Source organism: Hemitrygon akajei, chromosome 16 (assembly GCF_048418815.1).
Source record: "Hemitrygon akajei chromosome 16, sHemAka1.3, whole genome shotgun sequence".
NCBI lineage: Eukaryota > Metazoa > Chordata > Chondrichthyes > Myliobatiformes > Dasyatidae > Hemitrygon > Hemitrygon akajei.
Window position 1 is genome coordinate 62,193,639 of NC_133139.1, and position 22,127 is coordinate 62,215,765.

Consider the following 22,127-nt stretch of genomic DNA (forward strand, 5'->3'; position numbering starts at 1 on the left):
TCAATCTCAGTCAAAAGTACTAATCTAGAAAGTAATCTGAGGCATGATAGTTGGTGTAATACTATTACAGTGTCAGTGACTTGGGTTCAATTCCTACTGCTGTTTATAAGGAGTTTGTATGTTCTCCCTGTGACTGCATGGGTTCCTCTGGTGCTCTGGTTTCCTTCCACAGTCCAAAAAGTCTGGGTTACACGTATCTAATAGGATGCTGTGGGCTCATTGGCTCAGAGGGACTTGTTACCATGCTATAACTTAAATGATTTGTTTCATTATAGTGAATAACTTGTTTCCCCTGTGTTTTGGGGGAAGGGAAGAAGACATGCTTCAAGAGGGTCCTGTCTGTTATTGTTTGTTGGGACAGTGTGGAGTAAGGATGGATGTTTTTGGTCACCGTGTGATGTACACTCTGCTTCATGTATTTAAGTATCTAAAAACAAACAGTGCTGCATAAAGTGGGTTAACTGTGCAATTGAGTGGGCGTGAAAATAAAAATACAATCAGCCGTTCTTCTCCTTCAGCCATCTCCTTCCCTGGATGTACCAATCCCACAACTGGGCACTCTGTTTGAAGGCTATTGAAGCTGCAGCAGCTAAGAACAAAAACCATAACAAAGCTTTTCCACTTCAAAGCAGACATTTCCAAGAAAAACAGCATGGTTTATGGTTTCTTGTCGTGTTGCTGACTGTGTGCTATATGTGGGATGGGACTGGCAGACACGGGTTGGTTAGCATGCTTGTCTTATTCATCAAATCCAATGCGGTATGTAGCAGGGTGGAAAATGCAGCAGTCAGTTTGCACGCAGTAAACTCCTTCAGATGGTAATGTGCCTCTTACCAAAACATCTCTGTGACATTAACTGGGGTACAGATATTGGCTAGACTCCTAAGACATTCTTTCGAAGAGGTGTCCCTATGTTAACAACTCGTCTGTCTGTAGAGTCCTTACCCTGTTTTATGCTGAAGTGTGGACATCGCTTTGGTGCTAAAACCTTCTGAGTTGGCCTTGAACCCCACCCTCTAAACCTTGTGACTGGGTGCGAGTATTAAAGTAGAGGTTAATAGCTTCTTGATTGGTAAGGGGTTCCAAGGTTGTGGGGAGAAGAGTGGGGTTGAGAGGAAAAATAAATCAGCCATGATGGAAAGGTGGAATAGGCTTGATGGGTGGAATGGCTGAATTCTGTTTATGGTTTTATGACAAACTAAGCCGTGGCTGATACTTAAGAGTAATGGGAGACATCAAGAAAATTAAGGGTTGTGCCCATCATAGGGGTTGCCAGAAATTCACAAGCAGAAATAAAGTGATTGTTGTTTTAATCCACCCTGTATTCCCTTTCACTGCAGGTTATTTTAGCGTAATGTTTAAGTTGTCTTGCTAGAGCATTTACTACTTGAAATTTTAACAAGGTGTAAATTGCACTTTTTGACATTAACAAGGTATAGTTTCCTTTCATTTAAAATCTTGCTGTTTTGGAACATTGGTGGGGAATCATGGTGAGTACTTCAGCTGTGGTGAGAACAGATCAGTTCATGTTTGCAAATGCAGAGAATGTTAAGCTCCAGTGATATCATTGATGGTCAGAGTGGGGAGCTTATTCGAGGTGACACATTGAGAAAATTGCATGACTGTATAAATTGAAATGTAATGTTTCATGGTCTGTTTGGCAGCAGTCCACTACTTAGACTGTTGTTAATGTATGATTTCCCAATGTAGTTGTATCAAATTTCTTCACTGAAGTTCTAAGTTATTTTGCCTGAGAGGGTTAAGACTGTAGATCATCAAAAGAGAGATTTGAACTATTGTGGTCCGTGTTCACAGATAATACTTCAACTTGCCTTCTAACGTTGGCATGATCTGATTTTTCTAATGCCAGATTTAGTTCTAGAGGAAGTTTTTTTGCTAGTTTGCACTTCTGACAACTATTTGAGGTACTAGTACGAGGAGTGGAATCTTAAGATCATTCATTGGATGAAAGTAAACAGTTGAATTTTTTAATGGAGTGATGGTTGCGTGGAACATTGCAGCAAAGTTTGTGGTGGAGACAGATGCATTGTGGATACTTGAGACTGTTAGATACACTTTGAAAGAAAAATGGTAGGCTATGTAGGAGGGAATGGTTAGATCAATCTTATTGTTTAGAGATACAGCACAAAATGGGCGCTTTGCCCCCAATTCAATCCTACCTAATCTTATGGGTTGAAAGGTCAGCACAGCATTGTACTATGCTGTAACATTCTATGTTTTAGAACATAGAATAATGCTCAATTTAGGCAAAGTAGTGCTCAGTTTAGAAAGCATGTAGTTAAAGTAATGTGTCCAGACTGTGTGGTGGTGATTGTGCGAAAAGGCTTGGGTATGAAATGCCAGCAAATGAAGAGAAAACCTCTGCCATTTCTATTCATGGTTCAGGTGGAGTCCACAACAGGTTAAATTATACATAATGGGTGCAAAGAATGGCCAAATGATGGTCTTCATGTTTCCCAAATTACTTTGAATTAGTTATTCTCTCGTGAGCTGGGATGGTTGTTTGTACAAGCAAGCTGCTTAAAATTAACTATTGTGGTTTCTGACAGGCGAGTGTAGCTAGTATTTACAACTGAAGTTTTTGTGATATTGCAGGAATCCTTTCAGCGAGCAGTAGAACTGATAAAATTAATAGTTGCCAGTAATTATTGTGCTGAGTTTCCCTGCATGTTGTGGTTTCTTCACTTTTTGAAAGCAGGGAATTAGAATTTTATTTCACATTGATTGCTTAGAAGATTGGAACAGATTTTGGAAATGTTTTCCTACCACCTTATTTTTTAAGTTTGGTTCTTGAACTAGTCATTGTTCTGGTTTCTAATGATAGGGTGCAGTTGGTTAATTTTTTTTGCGTACATTTATTTTTAGGTAGAGGAGCGATTTTCTCGAATCCCAGAGCCAGTTCAGAGGAGGATTATTTTCTGGTCCTTTCCCAGAAACGAACGGGAAATCTGCATGTACTCATCGCTCAGCTATCAGTGTCAGGAAGGAGAAAAGGACGGTGAAGTTCCTTTCAACAAAGGGCTGAGGTTATTGGAAATGGGAGCCATAGAACGTGTACTGCAAGTAGGTGAGTATATTATCAAAATGCCTGGTGATGGGTTCGCTAAATGTGGATCAAAGTATGATCACTCGAGTCGAGTGTGATGTTTACCTGGGGGTTGTCTGTTCATGGGCCTCAGGTGGCTGTAGAGGATAATTGAAGGTGCATTTATGCAGTTTGGATCTCTGCACGTGATATGATATGGTGGTGCTACTGAATGCCACTGCTCAGTTTAAGACCTTGGATGTACTGCTTTTGTGAAGCACAGGAAAATGGAAATACCCTTCAGGATGTTTGGAGAAGGGCTTGCTTCCTGAAGCAGCATGCATGTGGAATGACTTGGATCCAGTGAGACTTGTAATTGTGAAAATGCATTTGTTGGTTTGTAACTGGTGTGGGTTTGAAATCTCTACTTGAAATTATTGTGGTTTGTTATTTTTGTTGTTGAGTTGCTACTAAAATGCTACTGGGCTAGACTGAAGAGCAGGTATAATTTTTAAGGAGCCATTAACAAGATCTGTATTACTAACTTGGCATTAAGTAGCTTTTAGCAACATGTATTAAGTAATGGACTTCCTTTTGTGATGCTCATGTGGTCCCTAGCCAGTGGCACTAGAGCATTTTCCCACAATAAAATAACTTCAGATAGCTTAGGGCACAATCTTCAGTTTGAAATAAAATTGAATGGGCCTTTATTCCTGGTTGCACTAAAAACTGACTGTTTTTGTAAAAGGATTTAAGGTCCAGGTTACACTCTCACTCCCATATTAGATTCTTTCCCACTCTTTCCTTTTTCCTTGTTGGCCCCAGTACTGATTCATTAGGCAGGACTATCATTTGATAATGATTGTCTAAAGTGGGAGCCATAGTTCAATTGCTGGCATTCATGTCTTTGTTTAAAATTAGAGATAATGAGATTAACTTTATTTGTCACATGTCTGTCAAAACGTCCAATGCATTAATGGCCACGGTCTAACGGTATGCTGGGTATATAGCACAAGGATAGGTTATACTACAACTTGTAACCGGAAGCCGTATGTGATTGGAATGTGGGAGGAAATTTAGCTTCAATTCCCACTGCTATCTGTAAGGAGTGTGTACAATCTCCTTGAAGGAAACTCACAGGAAGATCATACAAACTCCTTGCAGACAGTGGTGGGAAATGAATCCTGAGCACAGCACTGTTAAGTGTTATGTTAACCTGTGAAGTCCTACTGAAGGCTAAGAGTACAGAAATTTAGTCTGATGAAGACTGTACTGCTTCTCAATAAGTTAAGACTAAACGTGGTCTGGCCTGAAGTTGATGTCATGAACCTCTGGTTCAGTGGGAAGATATTTGAGTAATACCTGCCTTTCAATCTGCACAGTTTTCCTTAAGAGGACAGATAGACAGGCCATCACATTATTTTTAGTGTGAGCTTGTTGCATACAAGTACATAGGGTGTCTTATTTACTACGTTACTGTCAGAGTAGTGTATTTACAGAGGTAATGTGTTTTGGGCATCCTGCTTTTATGAAAAGTATCAGCAAGTAAGTTCTGGTTTGCTGATGTTGCTTCAGGAGTTCCAATGGCACAACTCAGCCAGGTCTACTGCTGGATCTCCTGGTATGTGTTCAGCCAGTTTACAATGGGTAATTTGATCTTTGGAGATGGGAAGTATTAGTACTCTAATTACCCAGTTAGTACTCTATCAGAGGTTAATACTCATGAATTAACATGATTGATTGTAGCGATTTTTAAAGAGCACTTAAATGCAAGCAGGCTTTTCCACTGAGGTAGGGTGAGACTAGAACCAGCAGTCTTGGATTAAGGATGAAAGGTGAAATATTTAAGGGGAATATGAGGGGGATCTTCACTCAGATGGTGAGAGTGGAATGAGCTGCCAGCAGAAGTGGTGGATGCGGGGTTGATTTCAGAATTTTGGAGAAGTACATAGATGGGAGGGGTATGGACCGCAGGTTGAAGGCACTGTAGAATAATGATTTGGCACTGACTAGATAGTCTGAAGGGCCAATATCTGTGTTGTAGTTCTCTGACTCTACCTCTGTAAAGTGAGAGAAAATTGCACATTGCATGTGTTCTATTTCTTCCTTGTATTTGCCAAGCTCGCCTGACAGTAATCCTTGTGTCTAAGCAACCTTGAGGCATTCATGTAACTTTTATTGAGTTCCTCATCATCCTTGCACAAAAATTACCCATTTATAATAGTTGCATAACAGGTGAACTTGTGCACAGTTCCAAAAGCTGATTTAGATGATGAGTCAGTAATCCAGTTTTCCTTTGCTTGGTAACAGTGCGCCAATGTCTGAGTTGTTGGCCTCCAGGCTTCCTTAAACTGATTTGTTTGGGGTGTAATTATGTACAATTCATACAAGAGGTCCCTGAGAAACTATTGGCAGGTGTTTGTTTAACAAGCTTATTTTTGCAAATGCAATGTCATTTTACTGGGCCTATCCAGTGATGCAAAAAAAATTTTTTGACAGAGGTATACAAGTTACATTTGCAAGGATGTGTGAACTGAACGCAAGGGTTTCCAAAAATGACCTATATCGTGAAAGTGGAATATGAACAGTTTATAAAGCCTTCTGAGTGCAATGATTTTCTTTCAACCTTGATATGTAAATAAGTTGTTTTAATTAATTTTACAGTCTTTATGTAGTTACAATTTTGACTGATTTAACAGCACTTTACTTAAAGTTCATCTAAATTCCCTTGGATGCTGTTTTGATGTCTCCTTTTCTCTCTCCAATGAACTTGTTCTGGGTTTGAGCCCTTAGAAGAAATGTACAGTACCCTCCCTTGCGCTACCCTCTAGAGTTTGTACCCTTAGATTGGGGAAAATATTTACCAGCCAGCATGGTTTAATGGGGGGGGGGGGGGAACAAAAGTTAAGCACAAGTGATTCTGCAGATGCTGGAAGTCCAGAACAACTCTCACAAAATGCTGGAGGGACTCAGCAGGTCAGACATTGTCTATGAGGGGAAAAAGCAGTCAATGTTTTGGGCGGAGGGCCCTCATCAAGACTGGAAAGAAAGGGGACAGAAGCCAGCTTGCTGAAGGTATTTGTGTTGTACACATTTGCACTGTTAGAGTGCATTGCATCATTGGCACACAGCCAGTGAAATTGTGGTATGTAATGACCCTGTTTAGAGCTGGTTCAATTAGCATTCTAGTTTATGGGAATGCTTTGTCAGTACTAAGTGAAGTATCGGTGTATTATGTAGTTAAGTTCTGTTTTGGCACCACTAAAGGTTAGCTGTTGGGGAGAGGAAAGGAAACACTTTTGGCATGGACAGAGTTGATTCAATATCAGTCAGTCTGGAATTCTTACACAAGGGGGAGAAAATCATCCATTGTAACAAATTGGAAATTTAGAGGTTGAACAATTGCATTCCCAAGCAAAATGTGTGCATCTCTCATCATTCCAGACCTTCAGTTCTATTTGGAGAAGCAGGGGACTTTGGAGGCCAAGTTATTGGGTATATAAAATGTGAGGTTGATGGGTTCTTGATTAGTAAGGGTATCAGTGGTTATTGGGAGAAGGCAGGAGAATGGGTTTGAAATGGGATTATAAAACAGCCTTGATGGAATGGCAGAGCAGATCTATAGGCCAAAGGGCCTAATTCTGCTCCTTTGTCTTCTGGACTGTAAGTGCTAGAATCTAGTATTAGAGCAATTTGACTTGCTGAGTTCTTCCAGCGTGTATGTTGCTTCATTTTCATTTTGTCTCCTTCCATGATGGAAAGCTAACATTGCAGACCATCAAAACAGGTTGTTCCTTTTTGCTCATTGAACATTATTTATTATTTGAATTTGGAATTCATTACTCACCATACTGTGATCAGGGATACTGGAGACAGGAGTAAATTTCATGTGCCTCTTGTTATTAGACAAAGCATACAATTAATGTACATGTTTGCAATCTGATTCTGAATCTTTTTCATTGGATTTTGAGTTTCTTGTTTTGGCTTGTATTTTCATTTGGCCTTTAACTTCAACAGTAGTAGAGAAATTTAAAAAAATTAAAGTGAGGGTAATGGGATGAGAAGGGTTCCTTGTTGTGGATGGGACAGTGGTTAATGTTCTGTGCACATTGATATTATGCTCAGTTCTGGACACCACACTTCAAGAAATAGGTCCATGATTTTGGAGAAGTTGCAGATTTTTCTAAAATGATTGGAGGTGTGAGGAACCCTGTGGAGAAGGCAAGGGTCTCCTTGGAATATAAGATTGCTTAGCATCTGTCCGAGGTATTTAAAAACAATAGTGAAACTGTTCCCATTGATGACGAGGTCAAGAACTAGAGGTGACATAAGGAATACTTTTAAATGGTAGTTGGATCCAGGTAAGCATGCCAGGTGAAATTGGAAGCAGATTAAATTGTATTCAAAAGGGAGCTGGATAAGGAGATTAGAAGAGAATTTTATGCACTATCAGGACCACCTAAATTGCTTTTGTGTGCAGCCAGACTGACTGAACTAAATGTTGCCTTCTTGCCCGGTATTCACTCAGAGGATAAGTGAGGATTTACAGTCTCTTTCACAGCACCCCAATGGTTGTGCTGAGAGCCATTGACCCTCAATTTACTGAACATCTGATTTCGATGCTGTGTTTACCCCTTCTGCCCCTGAGAATCTCGCATCAAATCAGACTACCTGTATTTGTTGTAACACATCAAGGTGCTTTTTGAAGAATTATTCTGGAAAGAATTCTAGTGCCTTAATTGTAGATTGGTACACATACATTTGTCCTACTTGTATCTGCTAGGTCCTACCCCATGACTTGCAATTTTCTTTTCAAATTAGTTTATGCTTTTAAAAAAAATATATATTTTAAAAGGATTCTATTCACACAGCTGTTTCTAGTAAGGCATTCTACATAATTCTCTGGAGCACAGTGTTAAATTTTAAATGTCTGTTTCTGTACTGCCTCATCAACAGAGGATAACTAAATTTAGAAAGACTGCTATACACGGTGATGGGCGCATGGAATGTTTCATCTGGGGTAGAGGTAGAAACATTAGCAAACTTTAAGAGCCGTTTAGACAGGCATATGAATGAGAAGAAAAGAAAGGGATAGGTCATTGTGTAGGCAGAAGAAATTAGTTTAGTTAGCCATTGATTACTAATTTAATTGGTTTGGCACAATATTGTGGGCTGAAAGGCCTGTCTCTATTGTACTGTTCTATGCTGTTTCAAGCAAGGGAAACTCTGGGTAAGTCCACTGGTTTGTCATCACTTGGGAGAGAATGTGACAGACTTCTTGTTTAATCATGGGAGTTTTAAAACAAATTGTGTATCATTTTAGATCTTTCTTTCATAAAATTTTAAGATTGCTTCAGGTAGTCTGTAAATTGGGCAGCTTCCCAACAAACTGATCTAATACAAGCTCTGAGATTTCTCACTGCCTGAAGCAGGCTTCTTGCTTGCTAACTCTGATCTGCTGGCATATGCAAGTTGACTGGTTTAATAAGCCATCTGCATGGTCCAACGGGATTGCTTGCCAATGGAATAAACAGCTTTTGATGGGCAAGAAGAAACTCCAAGGAACAGGGTGACTGAGAAGAAAATACCCAGTGGGCCTGATTTTATTCTACAGTCGGGCATCTTGTTCTTTTGCATGGAAGGGAAGAAATATCTGCCAGTGTTTTTGGAGAAACATTTCATCATATTGTATCTAGTGTTATTAATGTCATAACATAATAACATTAGATTATTTATGATTGAGTATCCAATTCAATTGTACCTTCTCTTCATGTTAGCAAAAGTAAAATGGCTCTCTTTCCAGCCCATCCTTGATGTCTGAAGAAGTAAATCTGCCTTGCACAATACTACATTCACCGGTTATTTTAACGCATGGTTGGGTGATGAGAGGCCACTTTGAATTGCTTAATATGTGAAACATATGTTAACCAATAAGCATTCATAGAGACCAATGGCAACTTAGCAAGTAATGCATTGAGCAAAACTAGTGGAGTGAGCCTTAATTCTGCTAAAGAGGGTAGGTGTGCTGAACAAATACGTTACAGAAAGCCTCTAATATCAAGATTGTTTAATGTCATTTTCTGTCCACAAGTGCAAGAATGAAATAATTCCTATTTCAGATCTGATGCATAGCAAAAAAAAAACACAAAAGATGAGAACACAATAATATTTTTAAAAAAAACAATATATATATGTGTGTGTAAGATAGCTTGTATACATTGATTGTATGTCCATAAAGTGAAACTAGGCTATACATAAGGTAACTGATAGGAAGTAATAAAAGTAGTGGAGGTATTGATCAGTCTTGATGCTGGAAGGAAAGTAACTGTTTTTGAGTTTAGGGGTCCTGGCCTGGATGTTACATAGCCTTCTCTCTGATGGGAGTGAGGCAAACAGTCTTGAGCAGGGTGTGTGGGATCCTACATGATATTACTGGTCGTCTTCTGACGTCTTTCTGTGTATGTCCTTGATAGTGGGTAGGCTGGTGCTGGTGATGCATTGGGCAGTTTTCACTACACATTGAGTCTTCCTGTCCTCTGCAGTGCACTTTCTGTACCAAGCAATGATGCAGCTTCTTAAGGTGCTATTTACTGTTCATCTGTAGAATGACATGAATATAGATTTGCAAATATCTATGTTCTTTGTGGGTGGTTCTCTGTTGACTTCAGAAGTTACCAATACTCCGCTTCAATTGTGTTTCAACAAGTCACTGGATTAAACAAAGGTCTTGTTTGAGTTTGGGTCATAAGGCTTGTTTTGCTGTTGCTTTTTTTTTGCTTGTTCTGTTGAACATTGTGGGCATGCTATATTGTTGCCAGAATGTGTGGTGAAGCTTGCAGGGTGCCCCAGTGTTTCCTGACGTTTTTTGATTGCTATTGCAAATGTAGTAAATCTGAATCACATAGATTGGCTGCCACTTGCAGTATCCATGCAACTGTCTTGACAATGATCCTATAACTGGTATATCAACCTTTAATGTAAATTTATTATAAAAGTGCATATATTACTATATACCACCTTTGCAGGTGCCAGGGTAACACAGGAGGTGTAAGGTGCTGCCTGCTGGTCACCCTTGGGCAATGAGTAGCACTGGCTTAGCCCCCCCCCCCCCCCCAAATGGGAGCAGTTGGTGGATGGTCGTATAAGCAGCCAGTGCACATCACAAGTCCTGGTTATGTGACCACTGATGCCAAGTAGTCAATCTCTGAAGAGTATTGATAATGGCTGGGATTACTCATCTTGCAAAGACACTGCCAAGAAGACGACAATGGCAAACCATTCTGCATATAAAGAAAAATTTGGCAAGAACCGTCATGGTCATGATCTCCATTGTCTTATGACGTGATAATGTCGATGCCACCTTCTTTCACTTTCTTGCAGTCATTTACAGGAAAAAAAAGGTATAGAATTTTACAAAAGCACAAAGTGCAAATAATCAATGTGCAAAATAAGACAAATTGTGCAAATAAAAATAATACTGAGAACATGAGCTGGAAAGAGTACTTGAGCCTATAGCTTATAAAATCAGTTCACAGTTATGATGAGTGAAGTTATCCATGCCAATTCAGGAGTTTTCTCTGTGAAGACATCTTCATGCTTGTGCCAGAACAGATACTCTATTAATGCTGAGGAATTTAAAGCTACTGACCATCTCCATCTTTATTACCCTAAAGAAGATTGGCTTATGACCTCTGGCTTCTTTCTCACGTGATCGATAATTAGATGTTTGGTTTTGCTGACACCGTTGTTGCTCCATTGTTCAATCTCCCTCCTATATGCCGATTCATTACCTTTGATTCAGCCCACAACTGTGGTATCATCATCATTGGAGCTGTACTTGACCACACAATCAATTGTAAAGCGAGTAGAGCAGGGGACTAGACACACAGCCCTTTGGTGCACCTGTGCTGATTGTGATTGTGGAGGAAATGTTGTTCCTATCCCTGCGAACTGGAATCTGCCAATGAGGAAATGGAGGATCCTATAAAGCTTGCTGAACACGAGATGTTCTGCTGGAAATCCAGAGTAACACGCACAAAATGGTGGAGGGTCTCAGCAGGTCATGCAGTATCTATGGAAAGGAATAGTATAAATGTTTTGGGCTGAGACCCTTCATCAGGACTGGATGGGAAGGGATAAGAAGACAGAAAGCTTACTGAAGTTTGGTTGCTTGTGACTTGCTGTTTTAACATGGCTGTATATAGTTCCTACATCAGGTCTTTTGCGCTGTGTTGGTCAGTTACATTACTGCCATTAGATGTTGATTCATTGGGATTGGGAAAATGACAGTGATTCTGAACCTATTACCATGTTATGGGGACAGGGTGTGTGGGGAGGGGTCTTGTAGTGTAGGGCAGCAGGAAGATTGTACTTGTGGTGTGCAGTGATGGTAAATGGATCAAGGAGAAAAACATCTTGTACCAAGGCATTAAGGTAAGTGGCAAGATTAAGATTATGGATTTTGTGACTGACCATCAGGCTCTTGAACCAACATAAATAACTTCACTCACCTCAACACTGAACTGATTCCATGACCTAGGGATTCCCTTTCAAGGACTCTACAACCGGTGTTCTCACTATTTATCTGTGTGTTTTGTAGTTGCAGTTTGCCTTTTGCATGTAGTTTTTCATTGATTCTATTGTATTTTGTTCCACTCTGAAAGCCTGCAAGAAAATGAACCTTGGGGTGATGTATACATACTTTGATAATTTTACTTTGAACTTTGAATTAGAGGCCATTGAACATTTTGGGAAGGTAAATTGATTGTTTAAAAAACAATAGTGCAGTGTTTATAGAAACAATAATATACGTATGAGGAATCTTCCAGTAAAAGAGCTGGGACCAGATCATCTGGATGTACAGCTTGGCGCACGCTGGCCAATTAACACATTGTAGTAGTGTAAGAATTGTACCAAAATTACAAAACGGATGCACTGTCTTGTACGATTGCTGGATTATTGACACTCTCCTCCTGACAGCAAAATTGTAGCCCATACAAACTTTGATCTGCTGTCCTTGTATAGCAGTGTACATCCCAAATAAGGGTTGCCGGTCTTTCAGAAACTAAATTTAAACTGGGAAAAATTGAAAGTCAGCGGGCATTGCAGTTCTCTTTATTAACCTGTTAACCTTTCATTTTGATTTGTGTACCTGCATCCTCTCCAGCTTTCCCTGTCCTGAGAGATGCTATAGTTGAGAAAGGGAAGAAGTTTGATATGGGGAGAGATTTCTGTCCAGGAAATGGCATAATTAGTCATGGCTCTCACAGTTCCTGTTTGCTAAAAATGAATGTCCAAATGGCAAGTTGCACAGGAAAAACTCAATCACACTAGAAGAGGTTTTATTTTTAAATATGGTATATTGGGACACAGTAATTTTCAGGCAAGTAACCTTGAAGACAAGAAATTCTGCAGAAGCTGGAAATCCAGTGTAGCACACATGAAATGCTGGAGCAGCTCAGGCAGAGTCTGTGGAAAGAAAGTCAATGTTTTGGTGTGAGACCCTTCATTAGGACTGGAATAGAAGGGGGAAGAGTAACCCAGAGTGCTGTAGAAACATTCAAATTCTTCTGTGGAATTTAAATTTAATGTGATTTTTTTTTAAAGAGCAATCAATCTTGGTATTGATTACCACAAACCAGTGAATTTGCCAGTGTATATTGAACATGGATTCTGCCCTTCTTGCCCAGACTGGCATATTACCTAATACACTCAAATTTCTATAGATGTGCGGTGGAGAGCATTCTAAATGGCTGTATCATTGTCTGGTATGGGGTTGGGGGGGCCTACTGCACAGGATCGAAGTAAGCTGCAGAGAGTTGTAAAATTAGCTTCATCATGGGTTCAAGCCTCCATAGTATTCAAACACATTCAAGGAGCAGTGCCTCAAAAAGACAGCATCTATCATTAAGGACCCCCACCACCCAGGGTGCCCTCCCATTGTTATCATCAGGAAGGAGGTACAGAAGCCTGAAGGAGCACACTCAGCAATTCAGGAACAGTTTCTTCCCCTCTGCCATTGATTTCTAAATGGACATTGAACCCATGAACACTACCTCACTACTGTTTTTTATTTCTGGTTTCGCACTGCTTATTTAACTAGATATACATATGTACTGTAATTCAGGTTTTTTCTATATTTATCATGTATTGCATTGTACTGCTGCTGCAAAGTTATTCCATGACATGTGCCAGTAATATTAAACGTGTCTGAGACTCAGTAAGATGGACATCTCTTGAAATGACTTAGCAAGAAACCCTATTCTGGAGCAGTTGTAAGAGAATGCATTGAATTGATGGTACATTGAATGTAGAGATTGCAGATATTAATGACAAAGTATATTTTTGAGGACAAGTATGATTGGTTACTAAATACAGGTTTCCCCCGCTATTCGAAGGTACAGCGTTCCTATGAAATAATTTCTAAGCTGGAATGTCGTAAAGTGAAGAAGCAATTACCATTTATTTATATGGGAACAATTTGTGAGTGTTCGCAGACCCAAAAAATAACCTACCAAATGATGTTAAATAACACATAAAACCTAAAATAACAGTAACATATAGTAAAAGCAGGAATGATCTGATAAATACACTGCCTATATAACGTAAGAATACTTTTCTACAATTATTGCAGCACTGTCCACCGCAGCGGAAATTTCACGCAAGGGCTCTCAGCAGCACTCGCGGCAGAAGCACTTTTTCCAGTAACCTTACGTTTAAGCTATGAAGCTACCAAATAACACCTAAAAATACACAGCCTATATAAAGTAGAAATAACGTATGTACAGCGTAGTTCACTTACTAGAATCGGGAAGACAGCAAGCACACTGGTGTGCTAGGCTGAGTCGTCGGAGGTTGGGGTGGTGGGACACTGGGGTGTCATCTCATCATCGTCTGTTTCCATCAGGGCAGGCAGGTCACCTTCTATGTCTGCCTGCCTCAGTGTCGAAGGTTGAGTTTCGTTGTCTGCTGTGGCTGATGTGGAAGGCTTGAAAAACGACAGTATGCTTGACTGCTTAGCCTCGCGCATTTTTCTATCATACAGTTCTTTGTAAGCACTCAAACCATCCTGCAAACCTGCCCTAAACCTACGTACCCTTTCAAAATTAAAGTCATACTTTTCTGCAATCATTGCAGCGTTGTCAATCGCAGCAAAAATCTCACGCAATTGCTTCCCGTTCAGTTCCTGGACGTCTTCACTTTCGGGCCGTTTGCTACTGCGTTCGGCTTCGATTGTTATCCTTTCCTCTTTATCAGCTCTTCATCTGTCAGTTCTTGGTCATGGGATGCCAAAACCTCTTCAACATCATCTTCATCAACTTTCACAAACCCTTAGCCAAACTCCTTACTACTTTCACCACGATCGAAACGCTTTATTATGTCTAGTTTTACACTGTGTAACACCCTTATGCGCTCTTTTAGGCTTTTCCGATACCTTAGAACTCATTTTGCTAACGGATGCACAAAATAAATCGACATAAAGCACAGATGCTCACAGGCATGTGTTTAAGCAATGCTGGCTAGAATGCAGTTCCGGGGGAGGAGCTAGTCTGCTCGGCGCGCGCTGCCTTTTTTCGTAACAGTGGAAACACCTTCTGTAAGCAAAAATAGGTAACTAATGTAGGTCTTTCGTAACAGCGAGTTGACGTAAAGTGAACGTTCGAAAAATGGGGGACACCTGTACTGATCTTGTCAATCTAAGATCAGTAGGGTGGTGGGGTCATGAATAACAAGAGTAAACAAAGGGTGGGCTATAGTTTGCTAAAATCCCTTGGTTCAAAGTTTTTTAACTGCCTTCGTTGTTGAGGATTGCGTATTGGCTAAATAATAAGCTGACTCCTTTGATTGCAAACAAGCTCTTCTGTGCAGTGTTTTCCACTACAATATCAAAGCTATTTGTGCTAGCTTATTTAATAGATCTGAAAGAAGGGACCATTGGGCTTTGGAACAGCACAGATAGAGATTTTAACACAGCTTTGAAGCATAGAAGTGCAAGCCACCACAGTTCTTGAAGTTTAGGTACTGGTCTCATGAGTTTGGTTTCTGGCAGTAGCTAAATTATTAGGGTTAAAAGTCAAGTAACAGTGAAATACATGTGATTTTCATTAGGCCCTCTGATGGCGGGGTCAACCATGGATATTGTATCCTAGTTGTCGTGGTACGCAAGCAAGGCAGTAACTTATGGAGAGCAAACTGTTGCCCACGCAGCAGGCTCCCTCTCTCCACACAGCTGATGAATCCAGAGGAAGGGCAGACAGCAATACAGCTTGGCATCAGTGGTGTTATAGGAATTGTCAGACAGCATTAAACTCAATGTAGAACTGCAGCTCCAGAGTTTTCCTTGAGGTTTACTCCTGAAAACTTCCCCATGAGTGTGTAAAGCTGCAAGGCAGTGGAGGTTTGAAATTAGGGCTATCCTTCTCCACAGCTGATGATCCTCATCAATCTGAAGCAACTGGTTTTAAGGTGCCAATAACCCACCTTTGCCCCTTCTCCTGTCAGTAGAAATTGTTTTGTCGGGTTTAGTAATTAAGGCACATATGAAGGCTTGCTTGTCACAGGCCACTTGGGAGACACCGCCATTGGGAGCATTTAATAGATGGTGGACACTTACCCCCACTACTTCCTCCAGAGACAACTTGGGGGAGCCAAATGATTGGAATTAGTTTTCATATAATAAACTACCATAACTTGCTCCCTAGTTTGTTTTGTTGTCTTTAGTCTGGAATAGCGTGCCGTCAGGGTGCCGGATTTTCGTAGCTCTGGAGGTGGGTGTACCTGAAGTTGATGCCGCCCCCTGGTGCTTTGTGGGAGATGAAAGATCGAAAGCAGAAAGCTGGCTGCTAGCTGTGTGCCCAGAGACCTGAGATACTTTGTTATGTTCCCCCTCTTGTTGTGAAGCGGGGACCCTTTTGTTTTCTTATTAGGGAGAGAGAGAGCCTGTGGTATGTTGAATTGCCAGGTGATTGAGTCTGTGTCTTTATTGATGCTTTATTGCCCGCTTGAGTGCTCAGTGGAGGGTGCAGATGCTTTTTTGCTGGTGGCGGATGGGAGGTTGTTGCTTTGCTGCTGATTATGGGAGGGAGGAGCTGGGGGGGCTTTGGGGTTCTAACATTTAACTCATTCATTCTTTGGGGCACTCCTCTGTTTTTGTGGATGGTTGCAAAGAAAAAGAATTTCAGGATGTATATTGTATACATTTCTCTGACATTAAATGTACCTATTGAAACCTACTGAAGATTATTTGCTGAGTTTTATGTAACTTCCAGTGAGTACATGCATGTAAAGGTGGGGACTAGTGCTGGATGTAGTTCCCCTCATGAACGCTGTCACTTTGTGTTGAGTGTTCTGCTGGTGGTACAGGAGTTGGCTAGGGAATTATACATTGCTCTAAGTATTTCAGGAAAGTGTAAAGTTAGTGGCTGCTTTTACCTATTTCTGTGCTACTTTGAATCTGCTCTTGGGGACAGACTCCTTTTAGAACTGACTAATAGCCATGTTGTGTAACTTGTGCAAAAGGTTGTAAGTGATTTTTAAATATTTGTTAGCATTTGTATTAAGTACCATGTTTTTGTTGCACTGAGCATTGGTTCTTTTGAGATCTGGAGGGAGGTGATGTAGTATAGGAAAAACCCAAGCTTGGCGTATATAGTGGAAAATGTAACTGGTTTGGAGTTGAGGGAGGTTTCCTCCTCGTATTCATTCCAAGAAAGGGGCTCTGTGTCAAAGGGTCGACGTACTCTGTTTTATGTCTGTTGTGTTAGTAAGAGGCTTAAATTTTGGATGATCAGCCCCTAGATTTCGGAGCTGTTAACTGAATCTGTGAGACTAAAAGATCTTGCTGAGCTGCATGTTTTAATTCTGAATGAATGCCTGAAGAGAGCCTATTCTACCTCGTGGAGAGCCTGCACCTGCCCTGTTATCAAGAAAGATGACTAAGTTAGTATTAGTTTTCACTAAGGATATTCCGTATATCGACAAGTTCAGTCTTGCTTCCTGTTGAATTGCAGGGGATGTAGCAGAGGGAAAACAGAGAAACTTAAACTGTTTGAGGTGGAGTGAGTGAACTTTAGATGTTTAGACACTTCCAAACTGAAGAGCAAAGCTCCCAACTGCTTGTGTACTGCCAGGGAACACTTCTTTGTGTTCTTGTTCCTCTTACTACTTTGAATGAAATTTAGGTTTTTGCCCTTTCCTCTTCTGCCTGCTTTGCATGGCTGGGTTTGTTGAAGGAAGCTGGATTACATTATTCTCTCAGTAATTTCTATTTAGTGTTGATTAATTTGTGTTGTGAAATTGCCTGTACAGGTTCATGTTCCTTTGATACATCACTATTACAGTTGTCACTCTTTGAAATTAATCACAAGTTAGACAAACCACTTTCTTCTTTAATTTGGTGCCCCACCCCACTCCCAATCTTAATGAAACTCCACATTCCATTTACCGTACCTTTGAGCATTGTACTTGCTGACTGTTTAGATTTTGTATGCGAATGGTACTGTGACGTGAAGTTTGTTACTGGGCTGTTACTCAACCTCAGCTATTGGCATGGTGACAACAGCTCAATCCTAGTTTATCAGCTGGAGAATTTAAATTTCAGTTTTTTAAAAATATTGTTAATGACTCGTTTGAGGCACTTGCAAGAAACACAACTAGAATCTGAATTGGGTTTAATTTCAGTGTCTGAAATTTGTTTTGCAGCAGCAGTACATTGTAATTTGTAGTATTATGTACTGCAATAAGAAATATTTTTAAAAAAACGATGCAAAAATTAGTGAGGTAGTGTTGATGGGTTCATTGTCTGTTCAGAAATCTGGCAGAGGCGAAGAAGCTGTTCGAAAAACATTGAGTATGTGTCATCAAGCTTCTGTACCTCCTCCCTGATTGTAGCAATGTTAAAGAGAGCATGTCTATGGTGATGGGGGTCCTTAATGATGGATGCCAGCTTTTTTTGAAGAATTGCTTTTAGCTTTGTAATTATGAGGATGTAGCTTGAATGTGACTCTACCCATAATTGTTTTGAATTTTGTTTTTGAGGGAATTGAAAAATGAAGTGGTTCAAAAAAATCTTTGCCTTGCCAGGGACACCCACAAGCATTCCTCCTCACACAGTCTCACCTATCACCTGTCAGCTTGCACTTCTTCCACTCGCCCACCTTATTCTGGTTTCTGCCCCCTTCCTTTCCAGTCCAGATGAAGGGTCTTGGTCTGAAATGTCAACTATTTATTCCCCTCCCTGGATGTTGCCTGAGTTCCCCCAGCATTTTGTGTTTTTTGTGTTGCCCAAGATTTACAGTATCTGCTGAATCTTTGTGTTAATGCTTTGAAATATTGTTAGAAAAACATTCAGATCCGAAGTACACTGAGATTGTGCAAAATTTTGGTTGTTCTTTCAAATCGGAAGGCTTGCAGCAGATAGATGGGAACACAAAGTTTATATTACCTTCATGCACCCAAAACAGGTTTGTAGGATTCAAATCATTTGTTTATTGTGCCCTATTCTAGGTCCCTGCTGCCATCTACGTGACTTGCTGTTCTTCCTGCAAATAATCATTTACAAATTCAAAGTAAAGTTATTATCAAAGTATATGTACTGTATAAAGCTGTGAAATTCATCTTGAGCAAACACGAGGAAATCTGCAGATGTTGGAAATTCAAACAACAACACACACAAAATGCTGGTGGAACACAGCAGGCCAGGGAGAATCTATAGGGAGAAGCGCTGTCGACGTTTCGGGCCGAGACCCTTCATCAGGACTAACCGAAAGGAAAGATAGTAAGAGATTTGAAAGTAGTGGGGGGAGGGGGAAATGCGAAATGATAGGAGAAAACTGGAGGGGGTGGGATGAAGTTAAGAGCTGGAAAGGTGATTGGCGAAAGTGATACAGAGCTGGAGAAGGGAAAGGATCATGGGACGGGAGGCCTCATGAGAAAGAAAGGAGGGGGGAGGAGCACCAGAGGGAGATGGAGAACAGGCAAACAACTAAATATGTCAGGGATGGGGTAAGAAGGGGCATTAACGGAAGTTAGAGAAGTCAATGTTCATGCCATCAGGTTGGAGGCTACCCAGGTATATAAGGTGTTGTTCCTCCAACCTGAGTTTGGATTCATTTTGACAGTAGAGGAGGCCATGGATAGACATATTAGAATGGGAATGGGATGTGGAATTAAAATGTGTGGCCACTGGGAGATCCTGCTTTTTCTGGCGGACCGAGCGTAGGTGTTCAACGAAACAGTCTCCCAGTCTGCGTCGGGTCTCACCAATATATGAAAGGCCGCACTGGGAGCACCGAACGCAGTATACCACACCAGCCGACTCACAGGTGAAGTGTCGCCTCACCTGGAAGGACTGTCTGGGGCCCTGAATGGTGGTGAGGGAGGAAGTGTAAGGGCAGGTGTAGCACTTGTTCCGTTTACAAGGATAAGTGCCAGGAGGGAGATCGGTGGGAAGGGATGGAGGGGGACGAGTGGACAAGGGAGTCGCGTAGGGAGCAATCCCTGCGAAAAGCAGAAGGGGGGGAGGGAAAAATGTGTTTGGTAGTGGGATCCCGTTGGAGGTGGCGGAAGTTACGGAGAATTATACGTTGGACCTGGAGGCTGGTGGGGTGATAGGTAAGGACAAGGGGAACCCTATCCCGAGTGGGGTGGCGGGTGGATGGGGTGAGGGCAGATGTGCGGGAAATGGGAGAGATGCGTTTGAGAACAGAGTTTATGGTGGACAAAGGGAAGCCCCTTTGTTTAAAAAAGGAAGACACCTCCTTCGTCCTGGAATGAAAAGCGTCATCCTGAGAGCAGATGCGGCGGAGACGGAGGAATTGTGAGAAGGGGTAGCTTTTTTGCAAGAGACAGAGTGGGAAGAGGAATAGTCCAGGTAGCTGTGAGAGTCTGTAGGCTTATAGTAGATGGAGACAGAAAGATCAAGAAAGGGGAGGGAGGTGTTGGAAATGGACCAGGTAAATTTGAGGGCAGGGTGAAAGTTGGAAGCAAAGTTAATGAAGTCGACAAGCTCAGCATGCGTGCAAGAGGCAGTGCCAATGCAGTCATTGATGTAGTGAAGGAAAAGAGGGGGATGGATACCGGTATAGACTTGGAACATGGACTGTTCCACAAAGCCAACAAAAAGGCAGGCATAACTGGGACCCATGCGGGTGCCCATGGCTACACCCTTGGTTTGGAGGAAGTGGGAGGAGCCAAAGGAGAAATTATTGAGAGTAAGAACTAATTCATCTTGAAGGTATTTACAGAAAAATAATGAAATACAATAGAATTTATAAAAAAAACATGTTTAAGACTGACAAACACCCAATATACAAAAGCGGACAAATTGTGCAAATACTGGAAAAGTTGATAAATAATACAGACTATAGGGGTTGTCATTGAAGTGCATCTTTTGTGGAGTCTATTCAGCTTTGAGGTAAGTGATGTTATCCATATTGGTTCAGGAGCCTGATGGTTATAGGATAATGTTCCTGAACCTGATGAACAAGATAGAATTTCCAGTATTTATTGTGTGAAATTAAATTGTATTTAATATGTAAAATAAATAATTAAACCTTTAATGTTGGGGTAGGATGGGGATAACAGCTCTCATCCTACCAGTTGAAAAATAAAGCTCTTATCCTCCCACTTAGTGCTTCTGTGCAATCAATTGTGCTAGATCCATCTCTACACTGCTGTGTTTTGTAATCCCTTGTAGGTGTTTGTTGAAAAATGAAATTCATATGTGTTTGAATGATTCTATTGGCTTCAGGTCAGTAAAGGCTAATCAGGTGGAGAGGGGCATATCTGATATCTTAAGTTTTTCATCAATTAGTACAAGCACTTGATAAACAGTCGTGTTACAGTAACTTCCCCTGAAGTTATGTCAAACTGTGTTTGGGTGTGGGGGGAGGAGAAGTGAACAGAAAGAACAAATGTTTGACTAACACCCACATGATACTGGGGTAACTCAGCAGGTCGAGCAGCATCTACGGAAAAGAACAAACAGTCAGCATTTCAGGCTGCAATCCTTCATGAGTCCTGATAAGGGTCTCACCCCAAAACATTGTTTATTTTCCCCCTCTCACTTCTACCTGATCAACTTAGTTCCTCTAGCATTTTGTGTGTTGCTCAAGATCTCCAGCATCTTCAGAATTTCTTGTATCACTAATGGCCCGTGAATTATTGAAGGGATTTGCACTCCTAGAAGATGAGCCAAATTGCAAAGTGAGTTGAAGAAAAGATTTATTTAACTTTTACTGCAAGTGAATTGTCTCTCAAATTTTAGGTAGTGATTTGTAAATTCTACAAGGGCAAGTTTCCCAGATGGCTGTCATTGATTGTGCAATTGGATCTTTTATGCAGTTGTTCATTTTCCCATTATCCCAGCAATTTTTATGATTTGTTTAGAGGTTGGAAAGTAGATCCCTACCCCATTACTATTAGTAAACACTTCTGATCGATCAAGCTTGGTTTAGGGCAGGAATCTGCCTTTGTGGTGTACCTGCATCCAGAACTGTCTCTGGAAGGAAAGACCTGTTCTCAATTTTCAAAAGCCTTTGTTGGTGCTTTGTTACCTTGCACCAAAACTAGTAACATTTTATTTCAAAATATTTATCATAATCTAAGAATCAGAAAACACCAAGCACTTTCCAGTCTTTGATTCTGCAAGTTAGAAGCATTTACATTGCCTTATTTGAGTGCATCTTGACCCAGAAGTGTATTCTGAGACAAACTTAATAATGGTAGTTTTATTTCATTCAGTTTACCTCAGGGGAATACTTAGCAGCTGATGGATAAATAGTTCAGGAAGTTTCAGTCTTTTTGCAAGTTTCTGTGACCCACCCTCTGACTCACCCTTCCACTAGTGAGTTGTTGGTGAACTATGTGACCAGGGAAACAGCAGTGAGTTATATTAGCCTCCTATTGTTCGACTGGCTTTGAACTAAGTTGCACAGTGCAAATTCTCTGAATAAATTAACTCTGTAACTTTACAAGTTTATATTTTTAAAAATATTTCCGAGAGTTGATGGCTTGTCTTCCAGCACAAGTGTCTGCAGATCACTCCTAGTCTCAATATGTTCTTTCATACTGTACTATACAG

At 40.8% G+C, this 22,127-nt stretch overlaps 1 protein-coding gene across 2 annotated transcripts in view; it reads left to right on the plus strand.

Annotated features, from left to right (window-relative positions):
- The window catches only part of LOC140740109 (zinc finger SWIM domain-containing protein 5-like), a 105,228-nt gene that overhangs the window by 1,988 nt on the left and 81,113 nt on the right, over window positions 1-22,127 (plus strand). For both annotated transcript variants that reach the window (XM_073069011.1, XM_073069012.1), the window contains exon 2: window positions 2,887-3,088. In XM_073069011.1, the coding sequence (XP_072925112.1) occupies window positions 2,887-3,088 (202 nt within the window). The remainder of the gene's footprint in view (window positions 1-2,886; window positions 3,089-22,127) is intronic.